The sequence below is a fragment of the Eumetopias jubatus genome, unplaced genomic scaffold (assembly GCF_037043125.1).
Source record: "Eumetopias jubatus isolate StellerSeaLion01/CBP00866 unplaced genomic scaffold, mEumJub1_p1.0 scaffold_15, whole genome shotgun sequence".
Lineage (NCBI taxonomy): Eukaryota > Metazoa > Chordata > Mammalia > Carnivora > Otariidae > Eumetopias > Eumetopias jubatus.
This window is the reverse complement of record NW_028274821.1, coordinates 16999287-17023987: the sequence shown is the minus strand read 5'-3', so window position 1 is coordinate 17023987 and position 24701 is coordinate 16999287. Positions and strand designations below refer to the sequence as shown.

Genomic DNA, 24701 nt, shown 5'->3' with positions numbered 1-24701 from the left:
GGCAACAGGAGATGGGAGAGTCTCCTCTAAACAGAGAAACAGGGTGTGTCAGTAAGCAAAATCTGCCTGCCTTACCATGTCTTTTCCGGAGTTGACACCGGACACCTTTTATCCTTATTACCCTGACTGCCCCGGCGTAATTAGGAGCTGGGTGCCCCTCTCCCTCTCAAAAGTGTCCGAAATTACAGGGTCGCCCTCGCCATGGTACCAGAGGTATGCATGCGAGTAAGACACCAACAACAGCTCCAAAGGACTGTTTGTTTTGCTACTTTGTTGTGTTCCTCTTTCTTCTGAGTACATTCACACTAGGCCTGGTCCAATGAATGAAATATTTGAGACTGTTAAAATTAAAGGTTTGTGACTTGGGGGAGATCACTGTATTGTTGTATTATGTTACTATAGCGAGTAATCAGAGGTAAAAGGGAATGAATCCAGTGTCAGAACTCTGCCTCGTCTTCCTCCCATCTAACCAGAACCAAAGTTCTGTTTTTCTCTGCATTGCTTCTCTTGGACATGCTTTCCCTTCTGCACTCGCTGCCACCCTCCTAAATCAGGCCCTCATTCCCTAATTCCAGCCTCCCCCTCTTAACCTTTCCTAGGTACCTCTCCACCAGTTGAATCTTCTTCAGAAATGTTTAATTATTGGGCGCCTGGGTGGCTCAGTTGGTTAAGCAGCTGCCTTTGGCTCAGGTCATGATCCTGGAGTCCTGGGATCGAGTCCCACATGGGGCTCCCTGCTCGGCGAGGAGCCTGCTTCTCCCTCTGACCCTCACCCCTCTCATGTACTCTCTCGCTCTCTCAAATAAATAAATAAATCTTTAAAAAAAAAAGAGAGCGAAATGTTTAATTATTCTCTCACCTAGTGAACAATATGCAGTGGGTTACCAGATCTAGAACAAAATCTGAATATCCAGGTATATGAAGACCATCCGTAAATAGTAAAAGAAATGTACTAGCTTCAGGGCCATGTAGGCTGCAGGGAAGGTTTGATACAGGAGCTCAGTGGTATCACCAAACACTCCATGTTTTTCCATCTCTTCTTTGTGTCTTCCTCCATTTGGATTCATCCTAGAGTTGGCTGCGCTTTTTGGGTACAAGGGGATACCAGCGGGTCCTGGGCCCTGCTCTGGAACTGACAGTGGGGTCAGTCCAAACCAGACCTCAGAAACAAGGGTAGAGTGGAGGCAGCTACCACGTCTACTCTAGCATCCAAACCAACTTTCATTCTGCGTATGTAGGAATAACATTCCCTTCTTCTCCATGTTCCAAGTGTAGAAACCTGCCTCCTACTTTCTTGCCACTGTGCATGAGGTGCTAACCACACTTCCCCAAGAAAGCCCCCTCTTCACTGACTCTTCCTCAGCGAGGGCCAGGATTTCATTTTAGTGCTGCTTCTGGGAAACACCTACCACACTCAGCCACAGTGACCTCTGTTCCTGCCTTTCTTCCTTCCTCCAGACTCAGTGTTGTATCTTCCTTGTAAACGTACCCCTTCCTAGACTATGAAGTGATCATTCGGTTAAGAAGTCAAGGAATAGCAGGGGTTCCAAAGGATTCCAGGGTCATTCAAGATCCTCCTAAAAAATGGAATGCATGTGTGAAGATGTTCATTTTTCTGGGAAAGGGGCATATAATCTTTATCAGATTCTCACAGTATTCTGTGATGTTAAAATATGTAAGTTTCATGGGCTTTGAGAAAAAAAAAAAAAAGATCCATGGGCTTTGGAGTTAGACTTTGTATCCCGTCCTCATTACTTGCTAGTTGTTACCTTGGGCAAGTTTTATGAGTATATAGTCTTTCAATCCTTAGTTTCCTCAACTGTAAAATGGTAATATTAATATCTACCTGCTACAGAATGGATTTGCCTCTTCCGTGCCTGCAGACAGCCTTTTTAACGTCTCCTCAAGCCCCCGTCCTATTCCAAATACACTCACCCTGCCTGTCTCTTGGCACATAAAAAAGCAAACGGACCAGGACTTGTGCATTTATTCCGGGTGTTGTGAACAAAGAAGGAAGCGGCCCCAAGTAGTTACTCATTTTCCTTCCCCATATCCTAAGATAAAGCATGCACCTGTCATGCAAAGATAAACCTTTGCCCTGAGGTTGGAGGGCACATGAGGGTGGTCGCGAGCTTGGTGGTGCATGGTGCTTATGAACATGCTGAAAGAGAAGAGTTAGTCTTAAGGTGTCCTGAGCAGGATTCCAAGTATAGATCGTAGGCTTGAACTTGCGCCATTCTGACTTGTTAAATTCTCGTTAAACCCCTCTCCCGTCCCCCTGCTCTGTACTACCTTCTGTCTGGTCTCTCTCCTCCAAGTCTATGACACTCGAGTGCTTGCTTCTCATTGTCTCCAGCTAAGTCAGTGAGACGGTTGGTGTGACTGTATCATCTGCAAGAGGTAAGTCTAGAAAATGACACATTTTCTGGCCAGGTTGCTCAAAAAGTTAGCCCTGTTTACTCTCTTTTAAACCAAAGTTCAGTGTCTGAACTATGGAAACTCAGTACGGATTACAGGCGTTCTTGTTAAAAGGGAGAAATTTTATACCAGTATTTTCTCAAGACAAAGGGTAATAACCCACCCACTTCCCTGTGTTTTCTTAAAAAAAAAAAAAAAGATTTATTTATTTGAGGGGGTGGGGAAGAGAGAGAGAGAGAGCTTGAGCAGGGGGAGGGGCAAAAGGAGAGGGAGAGGGAGGAAGCCAACTCCCCACTGAGTTGACATGCCTGCTGGCTCCCAGGACCCAGAGATCAGGACCTGAGCCAAAATCAAGAGTCAGAAGCTAAACTGACTGAGTCACCCAGACGCTTACATCTTTTCAAGGAGATCGCCCATATCCTATCCAATTGTGTATTCTAAGTTTAAATGAAAAAAACTTGGGCGCCTGGGTGGCTCAGTTGGTTGGGCGACTGCCTTCGGCTCAGGTCATGATCCTGGAGTCCAGGGATCGAGTCCCGCATCGGGCTCCCTGCTCAGCGGGGAGTCTGCTTCACCCTCTGACCCTCCCCCCTCTCATGTGTTCCCTCTCTCTCTCATTCTCTCTCAAATAAATAAAATCTTTAAAAAAAAAAAAAAAACTTTACGGGGCGCCTTGGTGAATCAGTTAAGTGGCTACCTTCAGCTCAGGTCACGGTCCCAGGGTCCTGGGATGGAGCCCCGCATCGGGCTCCCTACTCAGCGGGAAGCCTGCTTCTCCCTCTCCCACTCCCCCTGCTTGTATTCTTTCTCTCACTGTGTCTCCCTCTGTCAAATAAATAAATAAAATCTTTTAAAAAATAAATGAAAAAAAGTTTTGAATCAAGTTCCTTGTACTTTGTAGGCATAAGGTATTTAGGTAATAACTGAATTACAGCCAGTAAACAATTTTGATGGATGAATATTAGTTTCTTTTCTAGATTATAAATACATTGCAGTGTATCATCTGGGATTAAGTACAGGTTCCTGCATATAAATGTGCAGTTAAGTTTTTTTGTGCCGTGAACATTCAGTGGTATGATGAAGTCTTGATTTAGAGTAATGGTTTTATTTTATTTTTTTTAAGATTATATTTATTTATTTGACAGAGAGAGACAGCAAGAGCAGGAACACAAGCAGGGGGAGTGGGAGAGGGAGAAGCAGGCTTCCCGCTGAGCAGGGAGCCCAATGTGGGGCTCGATCCCAGGACCCTGGGATCATGACCTGAGTTGAAGGCAGACGCTTAACCGACTGAGCCACCCAGGCGCCCCTAGAGTAATGGTTTTAAATGCATAAAATAAAATACAGGAATATAAAGGAAACCAGTTATGTTGAAATATAGTTATAAAATTATTTTAAAAAACAGATTGTTGCTTTGTGATATATACATGGTTAACTTATTAAATAACACTGTCCAGGGGTGGGACTAAAAACTGCCATCAATTTGAAATAATAATGAATATCGATCATGCTCCAAGATATCTGCTCCCCTTGCACCATGATATGAAAATATCTATGATTTCTAGTGGTGACAAAGCCATGGGTACTGTTAATACTACTGATGTTTTTTACTTATAATGAAAGGAAAAGTTAAAATTCTGCTAGAATGTAATAAAAATAAAGATGTAATTTCTTTCCCATTCAAGTTGGCAAAGTCCACAGATGTGTCCCCAGGCCCTCTGAGGCAGCAGCCCTAGGTTAAAAAAAGCTCTGAGTGAATGACTGACTGCAGAACCACCTCTCAGATGCTATGTGTGGTGCTAGACGCTGGTAAACTAGGTACACAGGGGATCCCCGTTCTCCCCGATGTCACAAGCCAGCCAGGAGGGACAAGTAACTGACTCCATTTGATAAGCTTCAGGGGGCCTCCCATTTGGCCCAAAGTGGAGCAAGATTAAGGAGAAAGGGAGCACCACAGCGGAGATGTGAATGCGTAGTACGTGGCTTGTCATAAGCCAGTCCTCCATTTTTCGCCACCGCACACTGAAACAAAATCACAGTGACCACGTGCAGTTGTAGGGACTTGCACTAAAACGTGCTACTCATATGCTCAGTGTTGCACACAAGCCCTGGGAATGGTTCAGTATAGACGAAACATTCTTTTGCTTCCCACACAGTAGCTAGAATTTTAAGACTTAGTATTACCCAGCTTACTTGCCGGGTACTTAGTGACCTTTCTCCTCCATCCTTTCCAGTTTATTTCTCCTCATCTATTACAGTAGATCTACTTACTTACTAACATATCTATGAAAGAAATAATTTCTTCTTAGGTATTACATATTGTTTTAAATATCTTTTTTCTAAGATCACTTTAAAATGTTTTAGGGACGCCTGGATGGCTCAGTTGGTTAAGCGTCTGCCTTCAGCTCTGGTCATGATCCCAGGGTCCTGGGATCGAGTCCCGTGGCAGGCTCCCTGCCTCCTCCCTCTGGCCTGGGGCTCCCCCTGCTTATGCATGCGTGTGCGCATGTGCGCACGTGCGCACTCTCTGCCTCTGACAAAATCTTTTTTAAAAATAAAAAAATAAAGGGCGCCTGAGTGGCTCAGATGGTTGAGCGTCTGCTTTCGGCTCAGGTCATGATCCCGGGATCCTGGGATCGAGTCCCACATCGGGCTCCCTGCTCCTTGGGAGCCTGCTTCTCCCTCTGCTTCTCTCTCTCTCTCTCTCTCTCTGTCTCTCATGAATAAATAAATAAAATCTTTAAAAAAATAAATAAATAAAAATAAAAAAATAAAAATAAATAAAATGTTTTACATTAAATGTGCCTCCCTTCTTGGTATGCTCATTTTTTTTTCTTTTCCTTTTTCTGTTCAGTGTGACAAATGGCGGGAAGACAACACTGGCTAAGAATTTGCAGAAACACCTCCCAAACTGCAGTGTCATATCTCAGGATGATTTCTTTAAGGTATCTATAAAAACATCTTAGATAATTCATTTAACACAACAAAGTTCTAGTAGCAAAGTTAATGAAATTACATCCAGAAAGCCTTTGCTGAGTGATAGAGTTTTTGTAGAAGGTAGGCTCCATGCAGTTATGTCCCTTATCCACTAGATGGCATTACTTATTGGTACGGCTCTGATTTTATTTACTCTCCTCATCCAAAGCGTTTAGTAAAAGTTTATCACCTCTTCATTCTATAGTTGTATTATTTCTGCACTGCACAGTTTTGATGGGTGCTTTGTTCTTTTTACCAGCCAGAGTCTGAGATAGAGACAGATACAAATGGATTTCTGCAGTATGACGGTAAGTAGATGAGTTTGTGACACATTCGCTAATGTTCATTTTCTTTTTCAAACCCGAATACCTTTTTTGTTTATGAAGACAGTCTCAAAAATGTGCTTAAATACATCGCTGTACTTTACACATACTTTTGTAAAGGTTTCTGCTTTATGTCCAACTATTTAAATAAATGAAACCTTTTCCCCAGTTTTATATTTAAGACTGAAAACATTGGAACAATAGATTTTTCTTCTAAAGCTAAAGCAAGGTAGGTTTGCTGGTACTCCACTCATCCCTGCCTGGGGCACACATAACTAAGCATACTTCCCTCACCCCCTTCCTGCAATCTCGCCTGAAGCACTCTGTGCTCATCCTCTGGGCTTTACCTTCGCAGTCACCAAGGTGCACTGGACAGCTTGTTTCTTCTTTCCATGGCTCATAAAGGTTAGTATTCTTGAGATGGATTCACCTTGCTCCCTTGCCCAATCTAACACTGAAGCCAAAGGATTATAAAGTCCATCAGAAAATAATTCATTTTCTTATAGAGAATATCATGCTAATAAACTATATTTAATGGTCTTATCAACTTTTATGATGAACAAGATGATCACTAAGTGCTTATGCAAACTGGCAACAGAAACAGCTCTCTTAAAAAGCCATGAACTGCGTTCTTTATTTTTAACTTTGACGACCTTAGAGGAAAAATGTTGTGTAATCAGTTCTTACAGACACTTGATAGTTTTAAGAGAAGCAAAATCCTTGACTCACTGCCTGTTCTTGTGTCTTGAGCTCCAGCCAGAATATTTTTTTTCTTTTCATCCCCTCCTCTAACGGTTAGTGAGGAAGATTCTTAGAAAGTAAGCGTTAAACAAGGAAAAATCATTTTCAACAATTGACAAAGAGTTATTCCTAGTTCAAATGAGTTCTTGTAAAGTGATAAGAAAAACACTAATATTCCAATTGAAAAATGTCCAAGGATATAAATAAGCTATTCATAGAAGCAAAAAGTTATTTGATTAATAAATATGCAATAAAAAGTCAACCTCAGAAGTAGTCAAAGAGTTGTAAATTACTTTTTTTTCTCACCGAGTAAACAGATTTTTAAAGCAATGATTATCTAATCATGGCACAGTTATCTAATTATCTAATGATGACTCAATAAAGCAAGAACTCTTTTAGATGGGAATATTAATTGACATAACCCTTCTGGAAGAGAGATTGAGCATATGTCCCAAACACCTTAAAATATTCATGCCGTAGGTCAAGTGTCCAACTTCCAGGAATCTATCTAAGGAAAAAATCTGAAATTTTTAGGTAAGTGTACAAATTTAAAGTAAATCAAGGTAATGCCGAGATCTTTACAACCACCAAAAGAAAAGTTTAAAGATGTATAGCTATCAAGTCTATAAGTAGATGGAATCATTAAAATGTAGTTGATAAAGTAAGTCAGAAGTAAAAAATAGAGAACTTAAAGAAGTCAAAAGATGATAGAAAAATAGAAAATGAGAGTAAAATGGTAGCTATATTACGTTAAACGAACTAAAATACTCCAAAGATTGTCAAGGTTGTTTTTAAGGAAGGAAGGGAAGGAAGGGAGGAAGGAAGAGAAAAAGAAAGAAAGGCCCAAGTATAAGCACCTCACAAGAGATATATTTAAATATTAGGACAAAGAAGAGTAGACAAGGCTAGAAAAAGATCTGCCATGTGAACACCTACTGAAAAAATCTGGTATAACTACTAATATCAGACAAAGTAAACACAAAGAGTATCCCTAGAGATAATGTTACTAGAGATAGAGATAAATGGGTCAATTCAACAGGAAGATAATCTAAAATTTGCGCCTAATAACAACCTCACAATACATTAAGCAAAAACTGACAAAACTAAATAGGGAAATACACAAATCTGTCATTATTGTGGGAGATTATTAGTACAAGCTCTTCAATAACTAATGGAAAAAGCAGACAAAACTTATAAGGGTATAACAGATTTGAACAACACAATTAACAAACTTAACCAAACTAACATATATAGAACATGTGGCCAATCGGCAGAATACACATTTTTGTTTTCTTAATACAGGAACATTAACTAAAATGGAAAGCATATGCAAGGGCATGGAGCAAGTCCTAGTACATTTCAGTAGATTGAAGTAATACAGAGATACCCTCCAATTACAGAGAACTGAATTAGAAATCAGTAACAAAAGAGTAAGTAGAAAATTCCTAAGTGTTTGGATATTAATCAGTATCCTTTTTTTTCCAGAAAAATTTAAACATATACAAAAGTAGACAGAAAAGTATAATGAACTCTCACGAATTGATCATCCAGCTTTTTTTTTTTTTAAAGATTTTATTTATTTGAGAGAAAGAATGAGAGAGAGAGAGCACGAGAGGGGGGAGGGTCAGAGGGAGAAGCAGATTCCCTGCCGAGCAGGGAGCCTGATGCAGGACTCGATCCCAGGACTCCAGGATCATGACCTGAGCCAAAGGCAGTCGCTAAACCAACTGAGCCACCCAGGCGCCTGATCACCCAGCTTTTAAAATGATGTCTTGACCAATTTATATTTCATCTATGCCATCACCCACTTTCTCCTTATGTATTTTTTAAAGTAAATTCCATATGTCATTACGTTTCATCTGAAGCAAAGCACTTCTGTATATCCTGTGGGTTAAAGAATAAATCCCAGTGAAAATTAGAAGATACTTTAAACTGAACAATAATGAAAATATATTAAAACTAATGGTATTTCTGGTTCCAGATAAGTTGGATTGGCCCCATTCCTTGCTCTTTTTCCCTCTTAGAATTGAAAACCTTGGGTGGAGCACAACAAACAAAGGAATACTCAAAGATAAAAAAAGAAGAGAACAGACTGGCTAGGGCCTTTGGGACTTGAGGAATGATGTGGCTGTGATTCTCTGGGTTTTCTTCTTACCTGTCATATAGCCAGGAAGGGGTGTCTAAGCGGTGTGCAACATGGTATCAAAAATAGGTACCAACAAAAAAGCCCCAAGAAACCTGTACCCTGTAGTCAAAGGACCAGGAAAAGAGTGGCACACTGAATAGAAAATCATTTTGATAATATCCACCTTACTGTAGCCAAACACAAAAAGAAAAACCATCCTCCCTTCATGGTGTCAGCAGGGCCAGGTGGTGAGCAAGACTTCTGGACCCATGTGGCACCAGCAAGGCAGGGGACCCCACAGGGGTCCCATTAGTAAAACCAAACAGGGAACTGAATTTCCACACCCATCTAGCAGCAGCGACAGAATGAGGCAGTGTGAGGGGGTGCTAGTTGACTCTCCACTTTCCTCACCCAGAGAACATCAGCTACTGTCAGCAGAATTCAACTGAGACTGAACTTGTAGCAATGAAGCCATAGCAACATTCCACTTGCCTCCTCCTTCTCCCATGGCAAACTCCCCCTCCTTGTTGGTAAGATTCAGCAGGAGGGGGGTGACCATCCACCCCCTCTTGGAGCTGTATACTATACCTAAGCAGGGTAACTGCCTATAAAAAAGATTAAATGGGATCCAGAGCCTCACAACGTGATACCCAAACTTCCTAGGACAAGACTAAAAGTCATTGTCATATCGAGAACTAGGTAACTCTCAACTTGAGTGAGAAAAGACAATCAACAGACACTCCGTGATAAGAGAGATGTTGGAATTATCTGACAAAGATTGTAAAACTGACAAAAATTGTAAAAAAAAAGCATTCATAAAAAGGCTTCAATGAGTGATTGTGAACATTGTTGAATCTAGTAAAAAGTTAGAAAACCTCAGTAAAATAGAAGATGTAAAAAAAAACCAAATAGAAATTTTTTAATTGACAACATACAGTAACTGAAATTTTAAAGCTCACCAGAGGGACTCAGCAGCAGGATAAATATGACAGAGGAAAGAATCTATGAATTTGAGGACAGAACAATAGAAATTACTCTCTCTGAACAACAGAAAATAGACTGAAAAGAAGTTAACAGAAATATGGGGCAATAACAAAAGCTCTAACGTTCATATCATTGGAGTCTCAGAAGGACAGGAGAAAAAGTGTGGTGCTAAAATAGAAGTAAATGGGGATGCCTGGGTGGCTCAGTCAGTTAAGCATCTGACTTCAGCTGGGGTCATGATCCCAGGGTTCAGGGATGGAGCCCCGCATCGGGCTCCTTGCCCGGTGGGGAGCCTGCTTCTCCCTCTCTCTTTGCTGCTCCCCGTGCTTGTGCACTCTCTCTCTCAAATAAATAAATAAAATATTTAAAAAAATAAACAAAAATAAAAAAGAAATAACTGTGTAAAACATTGCAAACTTGGCATAAGACATATACCTGCAAATTCAAGAATCTGATCCCCAAACAGATTAAACAAGACTGACCAAGAAAAAAAGAGAAGGCACAAATTACAAATATCAAAAACAAAACTAATACCACTACAGATCCTACAGGCATTAAAAAGATAAGAGCATGTCATGAACAACAACTAAATTAGAAAACTTTAATGAAATTGACAATTTCCTAGAAAAATGCAACTTACCAAAACTCACACGAGAACAGAGAAAAATCCTAATGGTCTGATGTCTACTGAGTAAGTTCATCCATAATTTAGAAACCTTCCATTAAAAAGCCTTTTTAAGTCCAGATGGCTCAATACAGTAGTTCTGGAGTAGGGCTCAGAAATTGTAATGCTGGTAAATTCCCAGGTGATAGTAAATGCTGCTGGTCTAGGTCCTACACTTTGAGAATCAGTGTTTTGGAATAATTTTCTAGAATTATAATTGTAAGCTCAAAAAGTATGAATATTTTAGAGTTTAAAAAGAACATAGTCATGTCCTTTATGAAATTTTTAATGATTTTTCTCTTATTTACTTGTAAGAGCCCTTTATATATTAGAGATACTAGCTCTTGGGGCATCTGGGTGGCTTAGTTCCTTAAGCGTCTGACTCTTGATTTTAGCTCAGGTCACGATCTGCAGTCTTGGGATCGAGCCCCATGTAGGGCTCCATGCTCAGTGCTGAGTTGGCTTTAGATTCTCTCTCCCTACCCCTCTGCCCTTTCTGCTAGCACTCTGTCGTTCTCTCTCTCAAATAAATAAAATCTTTAAAAAAAAAAAAAAGATAATGTATTTTAGCTCTTGACATGCAATATTTTCCCCAATGTGTCATTTATTTTTGAAACTAATTTATAGATATTTTGTCTTTTTTTTAATTAAAGTTCATAGTTTATTCAGATTTCCTTAGTTTTATTTTTTTATTTTATTTTTTTAATGTAGTGTTCCATGATTCATTGTTTGTGTATAACACCCAGTGCTCCATTTAGGACGTGCCCTCTTTAATACCCATCACCAGGCTAACCCATCCCCTGACCCTCTCCCCTCTAGAACCCTCAGTTTGTTTCTCAGAGTCCATTGTCTCGCAGGGTTCGTCTCCCCATCTGATTCCCCCCCTTCATTTTTCCCTTCCTGCTATCTTCTTCTTCTTTTTTTTTTTTTAAATATAATGTATTATTTGTTTCAGAGGTACAGGTCTGTGATTCATCAGTCTTACACAATTCACAATGCTCACCATAGCACATACCCTCCCCAATGTCTATCACACAGCCACCCCATCCCTCCCACCCCCCACCACTCCAGCAACCCTTAGTTTCTTTCCTGAGATTAAGAATTCCTCATATCAGTGAGGTCAGATGATACATGACTTTCTCTGATTGACTTATTTCGCTCAGCATAATACCCTCCAGTTCCATCCACGTCATTGCAAATGGCAAGATTTCATTCCTTTTGATGGCTGCATAGTATTCCGTTCTATATATATACCACTTCTTCTTTATCCATTCATCTGTCGTTGGACATCTTGGCTCTTTCCATAGTTTGGCTATTGTGGACATTGCTGCTATAAACATCGGGGAGCACATACCCCTTCGGATCTCTATGTTTGTATCTTTGGGGTAAATACCCAGTAGTGCAGTTGCTGGGTCATAGGGTAGCTCTATTTTCAACTTTTTGAGGAACCTCCATACTGTATTCCAGAGTGGCTGCACCAACTTGCATTCCCACCAACAGTGTAGGTGGGTTCCCCTTTCTCCACATCCTCACCAACATCTGTCATTTCCTGACTTGTTAATTTTAGCCATTCTGACTGGTGTGAGGTGCTATCTCCTTGAGGTTTTGATTTGGATTTCCCTGATGCCAAGTGATGTTGAGTACTTTTTCATGTGTCTGTTGGCCATTTGGATGTCTTCTTTGGAAAAATGTCTGTTCATGTCTTCTGCCCATTTCTTGATTGGATTATTTGTTCTTTGGGTGTTGAGTTTGATAAGTTCTTTATAGATTTTTGGATACTAGCCCTTTATCTGATATGTCATTTGCAAATATTTTCTCCCATTCTGTCGGTTGTCTTTTGGTTTTGTGGACTGTTTCTTTTGCTGTGCAAAAGCTTTTTATCTTGATGAAATCCCAGTAGTTCATTTTTGCCCTTGCTTCCCTTGCCTTTGGCGATGTTTCCAGGAAGAAGTTCCTGCAGCTGAGATCAAAGAGGTTGCTGCCTGTGTTCTCCTTTAGGATTTTGATGGACTCCTGTCTCACATTGAGGTCTTTCAACCATTTGGAGTCTATTTTTGTGTGTGGTGTAAGGAAATGGTCCAGTTTCATTCTTCTGCATGGGGCTGTCCAATTTTCCCAACACCATTTGTTGAAGAGAAGAGACTGTCTTTTTTCCATTGGACATTCTTCCTGCTTTGTCGAAGATGAGTTGACCATAGAGTTGAGGGTCCATTTCTGGGCTCTCTATTCTGTTCCATTGATCTATGTGTTTGTTTTTGTGCCAGTACCATACTGTCTTGATGATGACAGCTTTGTAATAGAGCTGGAAGTCCGGAATTGTGATGCCATCAGCTTTGCTTTTCTATTTCAACATTCCTCTGGCTATTCGGGGTCCTTTCTGGTTCCATACAAATTTTAGGATTATTTGTCCCATTTCTTTGAAAAAAGTGGATGGTATTTTGATGGGGATTGCATTGAATGTGTAGATTGCTCTAGGTAGCATTGACATCTTCACAATATTTGTTCTTCCAGTCCATGAGCATGGAACATTTTTCCATTTCTTTGTGTCTTCCTCAATTTCTTTCATGAGTATTTTATAGTTTCCTGAGTACAGATTCTTTGCGTCTTTGGTTAGATTTATTCCTAGGTATCTTATGGTTTTGGGTGCGATTGTAAATGGGATTGACTCCTTAATTTCTCTTTCTTCTGTCTTATTGTTGGTGTATAGGAATGCCACTGATTTCTGTGCATTGATTTTATAGCCTGCCACTTTACTGAATTCCTGTATGAGTTCTAGCAGTTTTGGGGTGGAGTCTTTTGGGTTTTCCACATAAAGTATCATATCATCTGCAAAGAGTGAGAGTTTGACTTCTTCTTTGCCGATTCAGATGCCTTTGATTTCTTTTTGTTGTCTGATTGCTAAGGCTAGGACTTCTAGTACTATGTTGAATAGCAGTGGTGATAGTGGACATCCCTGCCGTGTTCCTGACCTTAGGGGAAAAGCTCTCATTTTTTCCCCATTGAGAATGATATTCCCTGTGGGTTTTTCATAGATGGCTTTTGTGATATTCAGGTATGTACTCTATCCCTATACACTGAAGAGTTTTGATCAAGAAAGGATGCTGTACTTTGATAAATGCTTTTTCTGCATCTATTGAGAGGGTCATACAGTTCTTATTCTTTCCTCTTTTAATGTATTGTATTTGCAGATGTTGAACCAACCTTGCAGCCCAGGGAAAATCCCACTTGGTCGTGGTGAATAATCCTTTTGATGTACTGTTGGATCCTATTGGCTAGTATTTTGGTGAGAATTTTTGCATCCATGTTCATCAAGGATATTGGTCTGTAATTCTCCTTTTTGATGGGGTCTTTGTCTGGTTTGGGGATCAAGGTAATGGTGGCCTCATAAAACGAGTTTGGAAGTCTTCCTTCCATTTCTATTTTTTTGGAACAGTTTCAGGAGAATAGGTATGAATTCTTCTTTAAATGTTTGGTAGAATTCCCCTGGGAAGCCATCTGGCCCTGGGCTTTTGTTTGTTGGGAGATTTTTGATGACTGCTTCAATTTCCTTAGTGGTTATAGGTCTCTTCAGGTTTTCTATTTCTTCCTGGTTCAGTTTTAGTAGTTGATACATCTCTAGGAATGCATCCATTTCTTCCAGGTTCTCTAATTTGCTGGCATATAATTGCTCATAATATGTTCTTATAATTGTATTTCTTTGGTGTTGGTTGTGATCTCTCCTCTTTCATTCATGATTTTGTTGATTTGGGTCATTTCTCTTTTCTTTTTGATAAGTCTGGCCAGGGGTTTATCTATCAATCTTTTTAATTATTTCAAAGAACCAGCTCCTAGTTTTGTTGATCTGTACTACTGTTCTTTTGGTTTCTATTTCATTGATTTCTGCTCTGATCTTTATTACTTCTCTTCTCCTGCTGGGTTTAGGCTTTATTTGCTGCTCTTTCTCCAGCTCCTTTAGGTGTAGGGTTAGGTTGTGTATTTGAGACCTTTCTTGTTTCTTGAGAAAGGCTTGTATTGCTATATATTTTCCTCTTAGGACTGCCTTTGCTGTATCCCAAAGATTTTGAACAGTTGTTTTTCATTTTCCTTTGTTTCCATGAATTTTTTTAATTCTTCTTTAATTTTTTCTTCAATGGAACAGAATAGAGAGCCCAGAAAAAGCATTTGACAAAGTATAGCATCCTTTCTTGATCAAAACTCTTCTTTCTTTAATTTCCTGGTTGACCCATTCATTCTTTAGTAGGATGCTCTTTAGCTTCCATGTATTTTGAGTTCTTTCTGACTTTCCTCTCGTGATTGACTTCTGGTTTCAAAGCATTGTGCTCTTAAAATATGCAGGGAATGATCCCAATCTTTTGTTACCAGTTGAGACCTGATTTGTGACCTAGGATGTGATCTATTCTGGAGAATAGGCACATGGGCACTAGAGAAGAATGTGTATTCTATTGCTTTGGGATGGAATGTTCTGAATATATCTGTGAAGTCCATTTGGTCCAGTGTGTCATTTAAAGTCTTTATTTCCTTGTTGATCTTTTGCTTAGATGATCTGTCCATTTCAGTGGGGGGTGTTAAAGTCCCCCACTATTATTTATTGTATTGTTGTCGATGTGTTTCTTTGTTTTTGTTATTAGTTGGCTTATATAATTGGCTGCTCCCATGTTAGGGGCATAGATATTTACAATTGTTAGATCTTCTTGTTGGATAGACCCTTTAAGAATGATATAGTGCCCTTCCTCATCTCTTATTATAGTCTTTGGTTTAAAATCTGATTTGTCTGTTATAAAGATTGCCACCCCAGCTTTCTTTTGGTGTCCATTAGCATGGTAAATGGTTTTCCACCCCCTCATTTTCAACTGGGGGTGTCTTTGGGTCTAAAATGAGTCTCTTGCAGACAGCATATCGATGGATCTAGTTTTTTAATCCAATCTGATAGCCTGTGTCTTTTGATTGGGGCATTTAGTCCATTTACATTCAGGGTAACTGTTGAAAAATATGAATTTAGTGCCATTGTATTGCCTGTAAGGTGACTGTTACTGTATGTTGTCTGTGTTCCTTTATGGTCTATGTCACTTTTAGGCTCTCTCTTTGCTTAGAGGACCCTTTCAATATTTCTTGTAGGGCTGGTTTCATGTTTGCAAATTCCTTTAGTTTTTGTTTGTCCTGGAAGCTTTTTATCTCTCCTATTTTCAACGACATCCTAGCTGGATATAGTATTCTTGGCTGCATATTTTTCTCACTTAGTGCTCTAAAGATGTCATGCCAGTCCTTTCTGGCCTGCCAGGTCTCTGTGGATAGGTCTGTTGCCAATCTAATGTTTCTACCATTGTAAGTTACAGATCTCTTCTCCCGAGCTGCTTTCAGGATTTTGTCTTTGTCTCTGAGACTCGTAAGTTTTACTATTAGATGTTGGGGTGTTGACCTATTTTTATTGATTTTGAGGGGGGTTCTCTGTGCCTCCTGGATTTTGATGCCTGTTTCCTTCCCCAAATTAGGGAAGTTCTCTGCTATAATTTGCTCCAATATACCTTTCGCCCCTCTCTCTCTTTCTTCTGGGATCCCAATTCTAATATTGTTTCATCTTATCATATCACTTATCTCTCAAATTCTGCCCTCATGATCCAGTAGTTGTTTATCTCTCTTTTTCTCAGCTTCTTTATTTTCCATCATTTGGTCTTCTATATCGCTGATCCTCTCTTCTGCCTCATTTATCCTAGCAGTTAGAGCCTCCATTTTTTATTATACCTCATTAATAGCCTTTTTGATTTCGACTTGGTTAGATTTTAGTTCTTTTATTTCTCCAGAAAGGGTTTCTCTAATATCTTCCATGCTTTTTTCAAGCCCAGCTAGTATCTTTATTTTTTTTTTAAGATTTTATTTATTTATTTGACAGAGAGAGACACAGTGAGAGTGGGAACACAAGCAGGGGGAGCAGGGGAAAGAGAAGCAGACTTCCCGCCAAGCAGGGAGCCCGATGTAGGGCTCGATCCCAGGACCTTGGGACCATGACCTGAGCTGAAGGTGGACGCTTAACGACTGAGCCACCCAGGCGCCCCCAGCTAGTATCTTTAAAATCATCATTCTGAGCTCTAGTTCCAACATCTTCCTAATGTCCATATTGATTAGGTCCCTGGCAGTCCGTACTGCCTCTTGTTCTTTTTTTTGACATGATTTTTTCCATCTTGTCATTTTGTCCAGAGGAGAATAGATGAATGAGAGAACGAAATGCTAACAGGGTAACAACATCCCAGAGAATATACTCTAAACATATCAGAAAAGACCTGAAACCGGGGGAAAAGAAAGGGAAAGAAAGAAAAAAGAAAAAGATCAAAACAAAAAAAAAACAGAATATGATCAAATATGATCAGGCTGGTACATAGATCAGTGCCACACACTAGATTTTGGATGTATTTTGGTCTGTTAGAAGAAAGTGCGTCCCAAAATTTTAAAGAAAGAAAAACTCATATATGTACAAAAGTAAGGGTAAATACAATGAAGGGTTGGAATATGACTGTAAAGATGAAAATTATAAAAGATTTTATGAAAGGAATTGATAAGAAGACACTAGAGATTTATGGTATATTTTGGTCTGTTAGAAGAAACTGTATCCCAAAATTTTAAAGAGAGAACAACTATATATATATATATATATATATATATATATATATATATATATACACCAAAAATAAGGTTAACTACTATGAAGGGATAGAATATGACTCTTCCAGAAAGTGGTCGTTTTTCTTTCAGAGAGTTGCTGCTATTCTTTTCTTCAATCTCCTGTTGAGTCTGTAGGTGTTCAGAATGGTTTGATCCCTATCTAGCTGAATTCCTGGGACCAGACGAAATTTAGGTTTCCTACTCCTCTGCCATCTTGCTCCTGCCACCAGATTTCCTTAGTTTTAACATTTTTTTTCTGTTCCATAATCCCATGTAGGATATCCCATTACATTTATGTAATCATATCTCTTTTTTTATTATGTTTTGTTAATCACCATACATTACATCATTAGTTTTTGATGTAGGGTTCCATGATTCATTGTTTGTGCATAACACCCAGTGCTCCACACAGTCCGTGCCCTCTTTAATACCCATCACCAGGCTAACCCATCCCCCCAACCCCCTCCCCTCTAGAACCCTCAGTTTGTTTCTCAGAGTCCGTAGTCTGTCATGGTTCGTCTCCTCCTCTGATTTCCCCCCCTTCATTCTTCCCTTCCTACTATCTTCTTTTTTTTTTTTTAAATATAATGTATTATTTGTTTCAGAGGTACAGATATTTTGTCACCCAAAAATGTTAACCTTTTGTATAGTCGGGAGGGATAGACACTATAAATAAAGCAATATTAGCTATGAGTTTATGATTGTCAAAGCTGGTAATGGGGACATGAGAATTCACTGTACTCTCTACTTTTATGTATATTTGAAATTTTCCTTATTAGAAATGTTTCAAACATGCCAATTTGTCAATAATAGAGTTTAAGTTTGTCTAAAATATTTATTATTAAGTATTCTGAAGAGTAAATAAAATACCATTTTCTATGTATTTATAGAGCCCTGGATATACTCCTCATAAAAAGCCACATCATAGACCTTTTGTTGTATCGATTTCATATTTTTGTATGTTTGTTTGAAGTGCTTGAAGCGCTTAACATGGAAAAAATGATGTCCACCATTTCCTGCTGGATGGAAAGCCCAAGACATTCACTGGCATCAACAGACTCTGGAAGCACCGAGGAAATTCCCATATTAATCATCGAAGGCTTCCTTCTCTTTAATTATAAGTAAGCATCCTCAACCTCGTATTGACCCTGAATGAATGGGGGGGAACCTCGTGAACTCAAGACGCCGTTATTTTAGGCCCCTCGACACTCTGTGGAACCGAAGGTACTTTCTGACGATCCCTTATGAAGAATGTAAGAGGAGGAGGAGGTGAGTTTTGAAACCGCCTTTGCAGATTCTAACTCAAAAGACAAAATTAACACGGGTATGGAAAGCACAGCAGAAGGAGTAGGGTCCATAGTGTTTGTAACAACACAGTATGGTGACAGGCGGTAGCTACGCTCAGGGTGCGCAGAGCCTAACATAAGGAGAAGTTGAATCCCTATATTGTTCGATCGAAAGCAGTGTAACCTCAGGGCGCCTGGGTGGCTCAGTCATTAAGCGTCTGCCTTCGGCTCAGGTCATGATCCCCAGGTCCTGGGATCGAGCCCCGCATTGGGCTCCCTGCTCCACAGGAAGCCTGCTTCTCCCTCTCCCACTCCCCCTGCTTGTGTTCCCTCTCTCGCTGTGTCTCTCTGTGTCAAATAAATAAATAAAATCTTAAAAAAGAAACTAATGTAACCTTGTGTGTCAACCATATTTCAATTAAAAATAAATTTTTTAAGTAAAATATATGTGGATTATGATTCTAAATTCAAGAGCTTTTACTCTGTTCAGACACAAAGAACACCAATTAATTGAAAGCTTAAGCCAACATATCAGGTCCTCTGTCATTATTAACATTGATATTTCTCTCTTAATTCTCTTCTAAAGCACTGAAGGAGGGGGAGATAATTATGAATGATAGTGAATTACAAAAGTAATTTGCATCAGAAAACTAAATCTGTTTTGTTCTCTCTGTAACTAGTGTTGAATCTAAAATGTATACTCTGAATTCTGTTTAGATTCAGTCTCAGTGATTTTTCCCATTATCCTGACCATTATTATTTTACTTTTATCAATTGTGTGTTTCTGTGCACATAAAGTTTCCTATGTGTTTTGGTAGTACAAGGGTCTACGAGCCTCCAGACGTCCCAGGGTACTTTGATGGCCACGTGTGGCCCATGTATCTAAAGCACAGACAAGAAATGGAGAATATCACGTGGGAAATTGGTAAGTACCTTTTCTCCCCCCACAGAAGGCCTTTATTTGTCGTTGCTTCAAGTCCACAAGAGAAAGGATTTTTTAAAAGGAGGTATTTTTCTTATGGATTACATTATAAAGGAAGCCTTTAAGCCAGAATACTCTGGGCCGTTCCACAATTGACTGTCCTGGTTTCTGTTTCTCTCTGTAAGGCTCTTATCAAAGCCTGTGAACTTCTAGATGGTCATTCACGAAACAGGTATTAATCGAATGCCTTCCTGACAAGGCACTGCCCTGTTGATACTGAGGAAAATAAGACAAACCCAGCCCCTACTCTTAGGAGCCGGCATTCTATCAGGGAAACAGGCCTTAAAGACACTAGCTGCCTGAGCATGTCCTTTCTAGCTATGCTGAGTGCTGTGACACCACGTTCCAGGGGGACTACCCGAGGCCCAGCAATCAGGGAAGGCTTCCTCAAGGAAGCCACTTAAACCCCACTCTGAGGGGTTTAACTGGACAAAGGGAGGTAGGTTGGGGGGCACAGAAGATCACTCCAGACAGTACACAAAAAGGCCAGGGACAGGAAGGAATGAATAGCACCCGAAAAAAAGTTGGTGTATTTTTGGTAGAGAAAACCAAGAGAGAGAGGGGATGTTGGAGACACAAAGGAAGATCTAAACTCTACAAGGCCATAGGCCAGTTAAGGACTTGGGTCATTATCCTCAGAGAATTGGGAAGCCCTCTACAGAGAGGTTTCAAACAAGGACATGGTAAATACCAAGTTCCTGTTTCAGTGAGATTGCCCTGGCTATGTGAGCATGGATGTATTACGTGCTTAATAGAACAGAATGACATAAGAGATATGGAGGGTGCCCCTCTCTCCCTCTCCATCTTAATTGCCAATCTAGGGGTGCTTGGCCGGTTCAGTCGGTGGAGCATGCAACTCTTGATCTCAGCGTTGTGAATTCAAGACCCACATTGGGTGGAGAGATTGCTTAAAAATGAAACTTTAAAAAAAAATGCCCATCTAACCATGCCCCCACTTTGTTTAAATGCCTGCAAAGAGTCTCCAGCTTTTGGTGGGACATCTGGGTGGCTCAATCGGTTAAGCGGCTGCCTTCAGCTCAAGTCATGATCCCAGGGTTGTAGGATCCCACATCGGGCTCCTTGCTCAGTGGGGAGTCTGCTTCTCCCTCTGCCTGCCACTCCCCCTGCTTGTGCTCTCTCTCTGACAAATAAATAAATAAAATCCTTAAAAAAAAAAAAAAAAGTCTCCAACTTTTTGGGATAAAATGCAAACAGGCTCCTAAAGACTAAGGCATAGACAGCCTTGCTCTAAAATCTCATCTCTCCAGTGTTCCTACCTCCCACATTCTAGCCCTTCCAAACTGTTCATCCTTTTCTTAACAAGCAAACTTATCTCTTACCTCCAGTTTTCTGATTAAAGCTTTCTTTTCTTCCTTTAACCTACTTAACTTCCACCTTTTCTCTAAAATTACCTATGCCATTTTGGGTAAGAATACATATCTCCCAGGCCTGGAGAATGCTGAGTCAGTACACGTGGCAGAGACCAAACCCCTGCATGGTTCTTTCTGCCCACGGGTCCTGACCCTGTGCTTTAATAAAAATCACCTTTTTGCACCAAAAAGAAAAAAGCTTCACGAGAGATCCTGATGCATAAGTAAGTTGGAGAACCACCCCCTTAAATGATTCTTCTGGGGAGGCACCACCTCAGTGCTGCTAAAGGGTCACATACACAGTGCCATTTAACTCTTTTTCAAAAAATAATTTCCACGTCTGTTAATATGCATTTCTCCCTATTAAACCAATTTTTCTTTATTTATTTTTCCTGACTCTAATCTCTTTCTGTCTTTAATGGCTATTAATTTCTTTTTAAGTGTTTAAGATCCTGTGTTCATTTAAATCTATTGGTATTCTTTTTTTTTTTTTTTTTTTTTTGAGCGGGGAGGGGCAGAATGAGAGAGACAGAATCTCAAGCAGGCTCCACGCCCAGTGCAGAATCCGACGCGGAGCTCGATTTCACTACCCTGAGATCGTGACCTGAGCCAAAATCCAGAGTTGGATGCTTAACTGACTGACACACCCGGGCGCCCCTAAACTTACTAGTATTCTTAAGAGATGTCAGATGCCAGAGTAAGAATCCTCTACTAATAGGCCCATTGGCATTTGAACCGCTCTCCTTTCCCCTTTTCAGTTTACCTAGATGGAACAAAATCAGAAGAGGATCTCTTTTCACAAGTGTATGAAGATCTCATACAAGAACTAGCAAAGCAAAAGTGTAAGTGTTGTGGATGGTGAAGGAACAGCCAAGAAAAGAGTTCATTACATACCCAAGAATGGCTTATCTGAATGCTCAGGAGTGATTGTATCCATTCGTTCCTTGCTCTGAAGATAATTCAGAGTCAGAGACTCCGAATGGGTTTGAGGCCCTGATTATTTTGTGTATGAGGTTTTTTGTTGTTGTTGTTTTTAAGGCTGAAAATATCCACCCATTGTTACAGCCCTTCATGATGTTTTATGTTACAGAGTTTAAATTTTTTCGTAGATGGCTATTATTTCAGTGGGACTGACATTATCCTTTGGGCAGAGTGAAGTTAAAGGGCTGATGATCTTGTTTGTTTTTTGTTTGTTTGTTTGTTTTAAAGATTTATCAGAGAGAGAGAGAGAGAGCCAGCACAAGCAGGGGGAGTGGCAGGCAGAGGGAGAGGCAGGCTCCCCGCTGAGTAAGGAGCCCGATGCAGGACTTGATCCCAAGACCCCAGGATCGTGACCTGAGCCAAAGGCAAATGCTCAACTGACTGAGCCACCCAGGCGCCCCCTGATGATCTCATTTTAATATGTCTAGAGCGCTCCTTCCCCTTTAGTCCTCTTAAAGATTTCCCATGAATTTTTTTTCCCAGATACCTCAAAAATAAACACAATGTTAAAAAATATTTATTGAGTATTTCTTTAAGGTTCTCATCTTAGATGCCACATTTTGCAAGAACCAGAAACCCTCCTCGATCTGGTTAAGCAGGAAGAAAGTACAGGGGTAGCTGTGGCTTCAGGATCAGCTGGATTAAGGAGCTCAAATGTAGCCTTCAAGGCTCTGCTATAATTCCACGTTGCTGTTTGGGTTTCTTTTGGAGTCAGACTCACTCCACCAACAGATAGGATGGCTGTTGGCAGCACCATCCTCACAGGTACAACATCCCCAGTAGAAAAAGACAGTTTATCCTTCTCTAGATTTCCCATTGGTTGATAAATGTCGAAGCTGGGTGTTGAGTTCCAAGGAGCTCATATATGATTCTCACCACTTTAGCATATGTTTAAAATTCCTTTTTTTAAAAAAGTTTTGTAAAAAGCAGTTTTGCATTTTGGCCCAGCTGAAAAGTCCCAGGGAAGATTTGGATTGGTCCTGCTTGGGTCACATGGCTTGTACTAACCTAATCGCTTTGACTCTGGACATGGCACACTCTGATTGGCTAGGACTGGATCATGGACTCATCTTGTCGTAGAATGCCTCTCCTAAGGCCTCCTGTTTAGCGGGAGAAATATCCCCCCAAAAGGAGAGCAAAGCAGGAGGTAGAAACCAGAAGGAGGATGAAAAAGCTTGCTGGGAGAACAGAACTATAGATCCAGGTGCTGTTGTATTTGAACTATTGGAACTAAAAGGGTCTTCACGGTTAACACATGCAAAATGCAATTATTCACTCGTTGAAGAGAAGGCAGTGTGAGTCACTCCTGCAGGGGAGAATATTACCTGCTTTTGAGAAGCAGCTACCCTAGGCCAGATGTCATCATCTCTTAATAAGAATCAGATTTCCTTTGTTCTCAGTAAGTTCCTGTCTTATGGGGGATCTGAGCCCAGCCAGCCCATTGAGCCTACACACTCCTAATTTCGGCATCAGCCCTTCATGTAGACATGATTCCATTTGAAGAAATCTCATGACCATTTTAAAGTTTCTTATAAGTGAAACTTAGAGTCCTTGGCATATATGATGTGAAGGGCTATAAAAAGTGTAGAGTGAAGGGAGGAGTTCAGCACCTGAGCCAGAGCCACTGGTTCGAGAGTGATTGGCCCCCTTTCTGGCCCTAATGAGATACTTCAGGGTGTTTTAGCTGCTGGACACCTATACCTTTCCATCCCCTTGGTAATGGCCAGTGCTTAAGTCCATTTTTTTAGTGACTAAGTGATACTCTGGAGTTTGGCCTTGTGATCCATCTCCTGATAAAGATGAAAGGAGCCTTCACCAAGTAGTCAAACAGCAAGCTCGTTCCATATCAAATATCAGCCTTTGCCGTCTGTTCCGAGGCCCAAGAACAGCAGGTATGTTTTGATGGACACGGAAAGCCCACGAAAGAGTACATGTCCACATGTGTGGCAACGCTGTTTCCTTGCTTACGTCCTAGGGGCTGGAAAGGAGTATCCACCTATGCCTTTTAAGGCTATCTTGCTTGTGTTCTAGATACCAGATAAAGTTAAGTAGAAAAAAAAATAATAACAAATGTTAGAAGAGACATAAAATCCAAAGCAGATCAGCTTTTCTTACCTCTTAAGATCTGTATCAGTTTTTTTTTCCCCAGTTGCATAAATAAGTTAGGGTGTTATTTATAGTAACCTACCACCTTTCCCAGTTCTTGCAACCATGGTGCCCTGGCAGGGCTGCCTGGAGGGCTCCTTTGCATGGCCTGGTTTAACCCACAGTCGGAGGCTGAGCTAGCAAGGAGGCCTTTCCTAGGTTTCAGTGGACTACTCTGCAGGCTCCTCATAACCTCTCATACTCCTGCTGAACTAACCTTCCATTCTAAGCCCATAAAATCATAATTGTGATAAAGTAATAATAATGAGAGGGACACAGAGATCGAATTTAATGATTAATGAAACAAATGACCCAAGAGAGTAAGAACATAAAGTTATATGTTTAATTTAATCCTTATTTAAATTCAGTGTTTGAGGCAAAATTTAATCATTACCTATCCTCACAATGACAAGGCCGTCTAGCCCCCGGAACTTTCAGACTCCTTTGGAGAATGTTTATTTTCACGGTGGTAGTTTCCTCCGTGGCACGCTGGTTACGCTTTCAAGGGAGCCTGACTCTGTCACATATACTAGATAGGAACTGGCAAGGCTTGACAGGAGATTGGTTCCCACATGTGGAAAGGAAAAGGGGGAAAAAATGTCTATTTCCATCTCAGTAAAAAAGCATATTCATTATAAAAAAAAGAAAATAATCACTTGAATTCCCACCAATCAGCAATGTTAACATCTTAATGAGCACACATCCAACATTTTTGCCGTTCACGTCAGCCTCTTACGTGGTTACATCGTTAATCGCAATGCTCATTTCTTTTTTTTAATATTTTTACATTAGTTTTGAATATTTAAAGGAGCTTTATAGAATTTATTATATAATGAAACTGAGTAAAACTAAATAGCTCTTCCAGTTAAAGGAGTCAAGGCTGAGTTCTAGTTTGCTCCTTTCAAGTGAGTTATAAGACTTGGCATTGATACCTCAGGGCAGAAGAAAGATGTCACATGTCTCGTTTCAAATCAAAGGAATAAGAAATTGCAAAATAAAATTTAATAAAAGGTGTGTATTTTTCTTTTGGCATGTTTCTTTTTTTTTTTTAAAGA

General features: G+C 40.2%; 1 protein-coding gene and 1 non-coding gene across 8 annotated transcripts in view; both read left to right on the top strand.

Moving 5' to 3' along the window:
• NMRK1 (nicotinamide riboside kinase 1) overlaps positions 1-24701 on the top strand; it is a 37993-nt gene that overhangs the window by 3788 nt on the left and 9504 nt on the right. For 3 of the 7 annotated variants that reach the window (XM_088019032.1, XM_088019031.1, XM_088019030.1), the window contains 7 exons: positions 5270-5360; positions 5651-5699; positions 17856-18003; positions 18080-18151; positions 18987-19093; positions 21279-21362; positions 21730-23289. In XM_088019032.1, coding sequence (XP_087875158.1) covers positions 5270-5360; positions 5651-5699; positions 17856-18003; positions 18080-18151; positions 18987-19093; positions 21279-21362; positions 21730-21854 — 676 coding nt within the window. In that variant the 3' untranslated portion in view covers positions 21855-23289. Of the gene's footprint in view, positions 1-5269; positions 5361-5650; positions 5700-13432; positions 13512-17855; positions 18004-18079; positions 18152-18986; positions 19094-21278; positions 21363-21729; positions 23302-24701 lie in introns of those variants that run through there. The other 4 variants (XR_003607787.2, XM_028095496.2, XM_088019033.1 and 1 more) reach the window with 3 other exon arrangements.
• LOC114202332 (small nucleolar RNA SNORA12) lies at positions 24109-24222 on the top strand. The gene has a single exon (XR_003607788.1). It is a non-coding gene; the product is annotated as a small nucleolar RNA SNORA12 (small nucleolar RNA).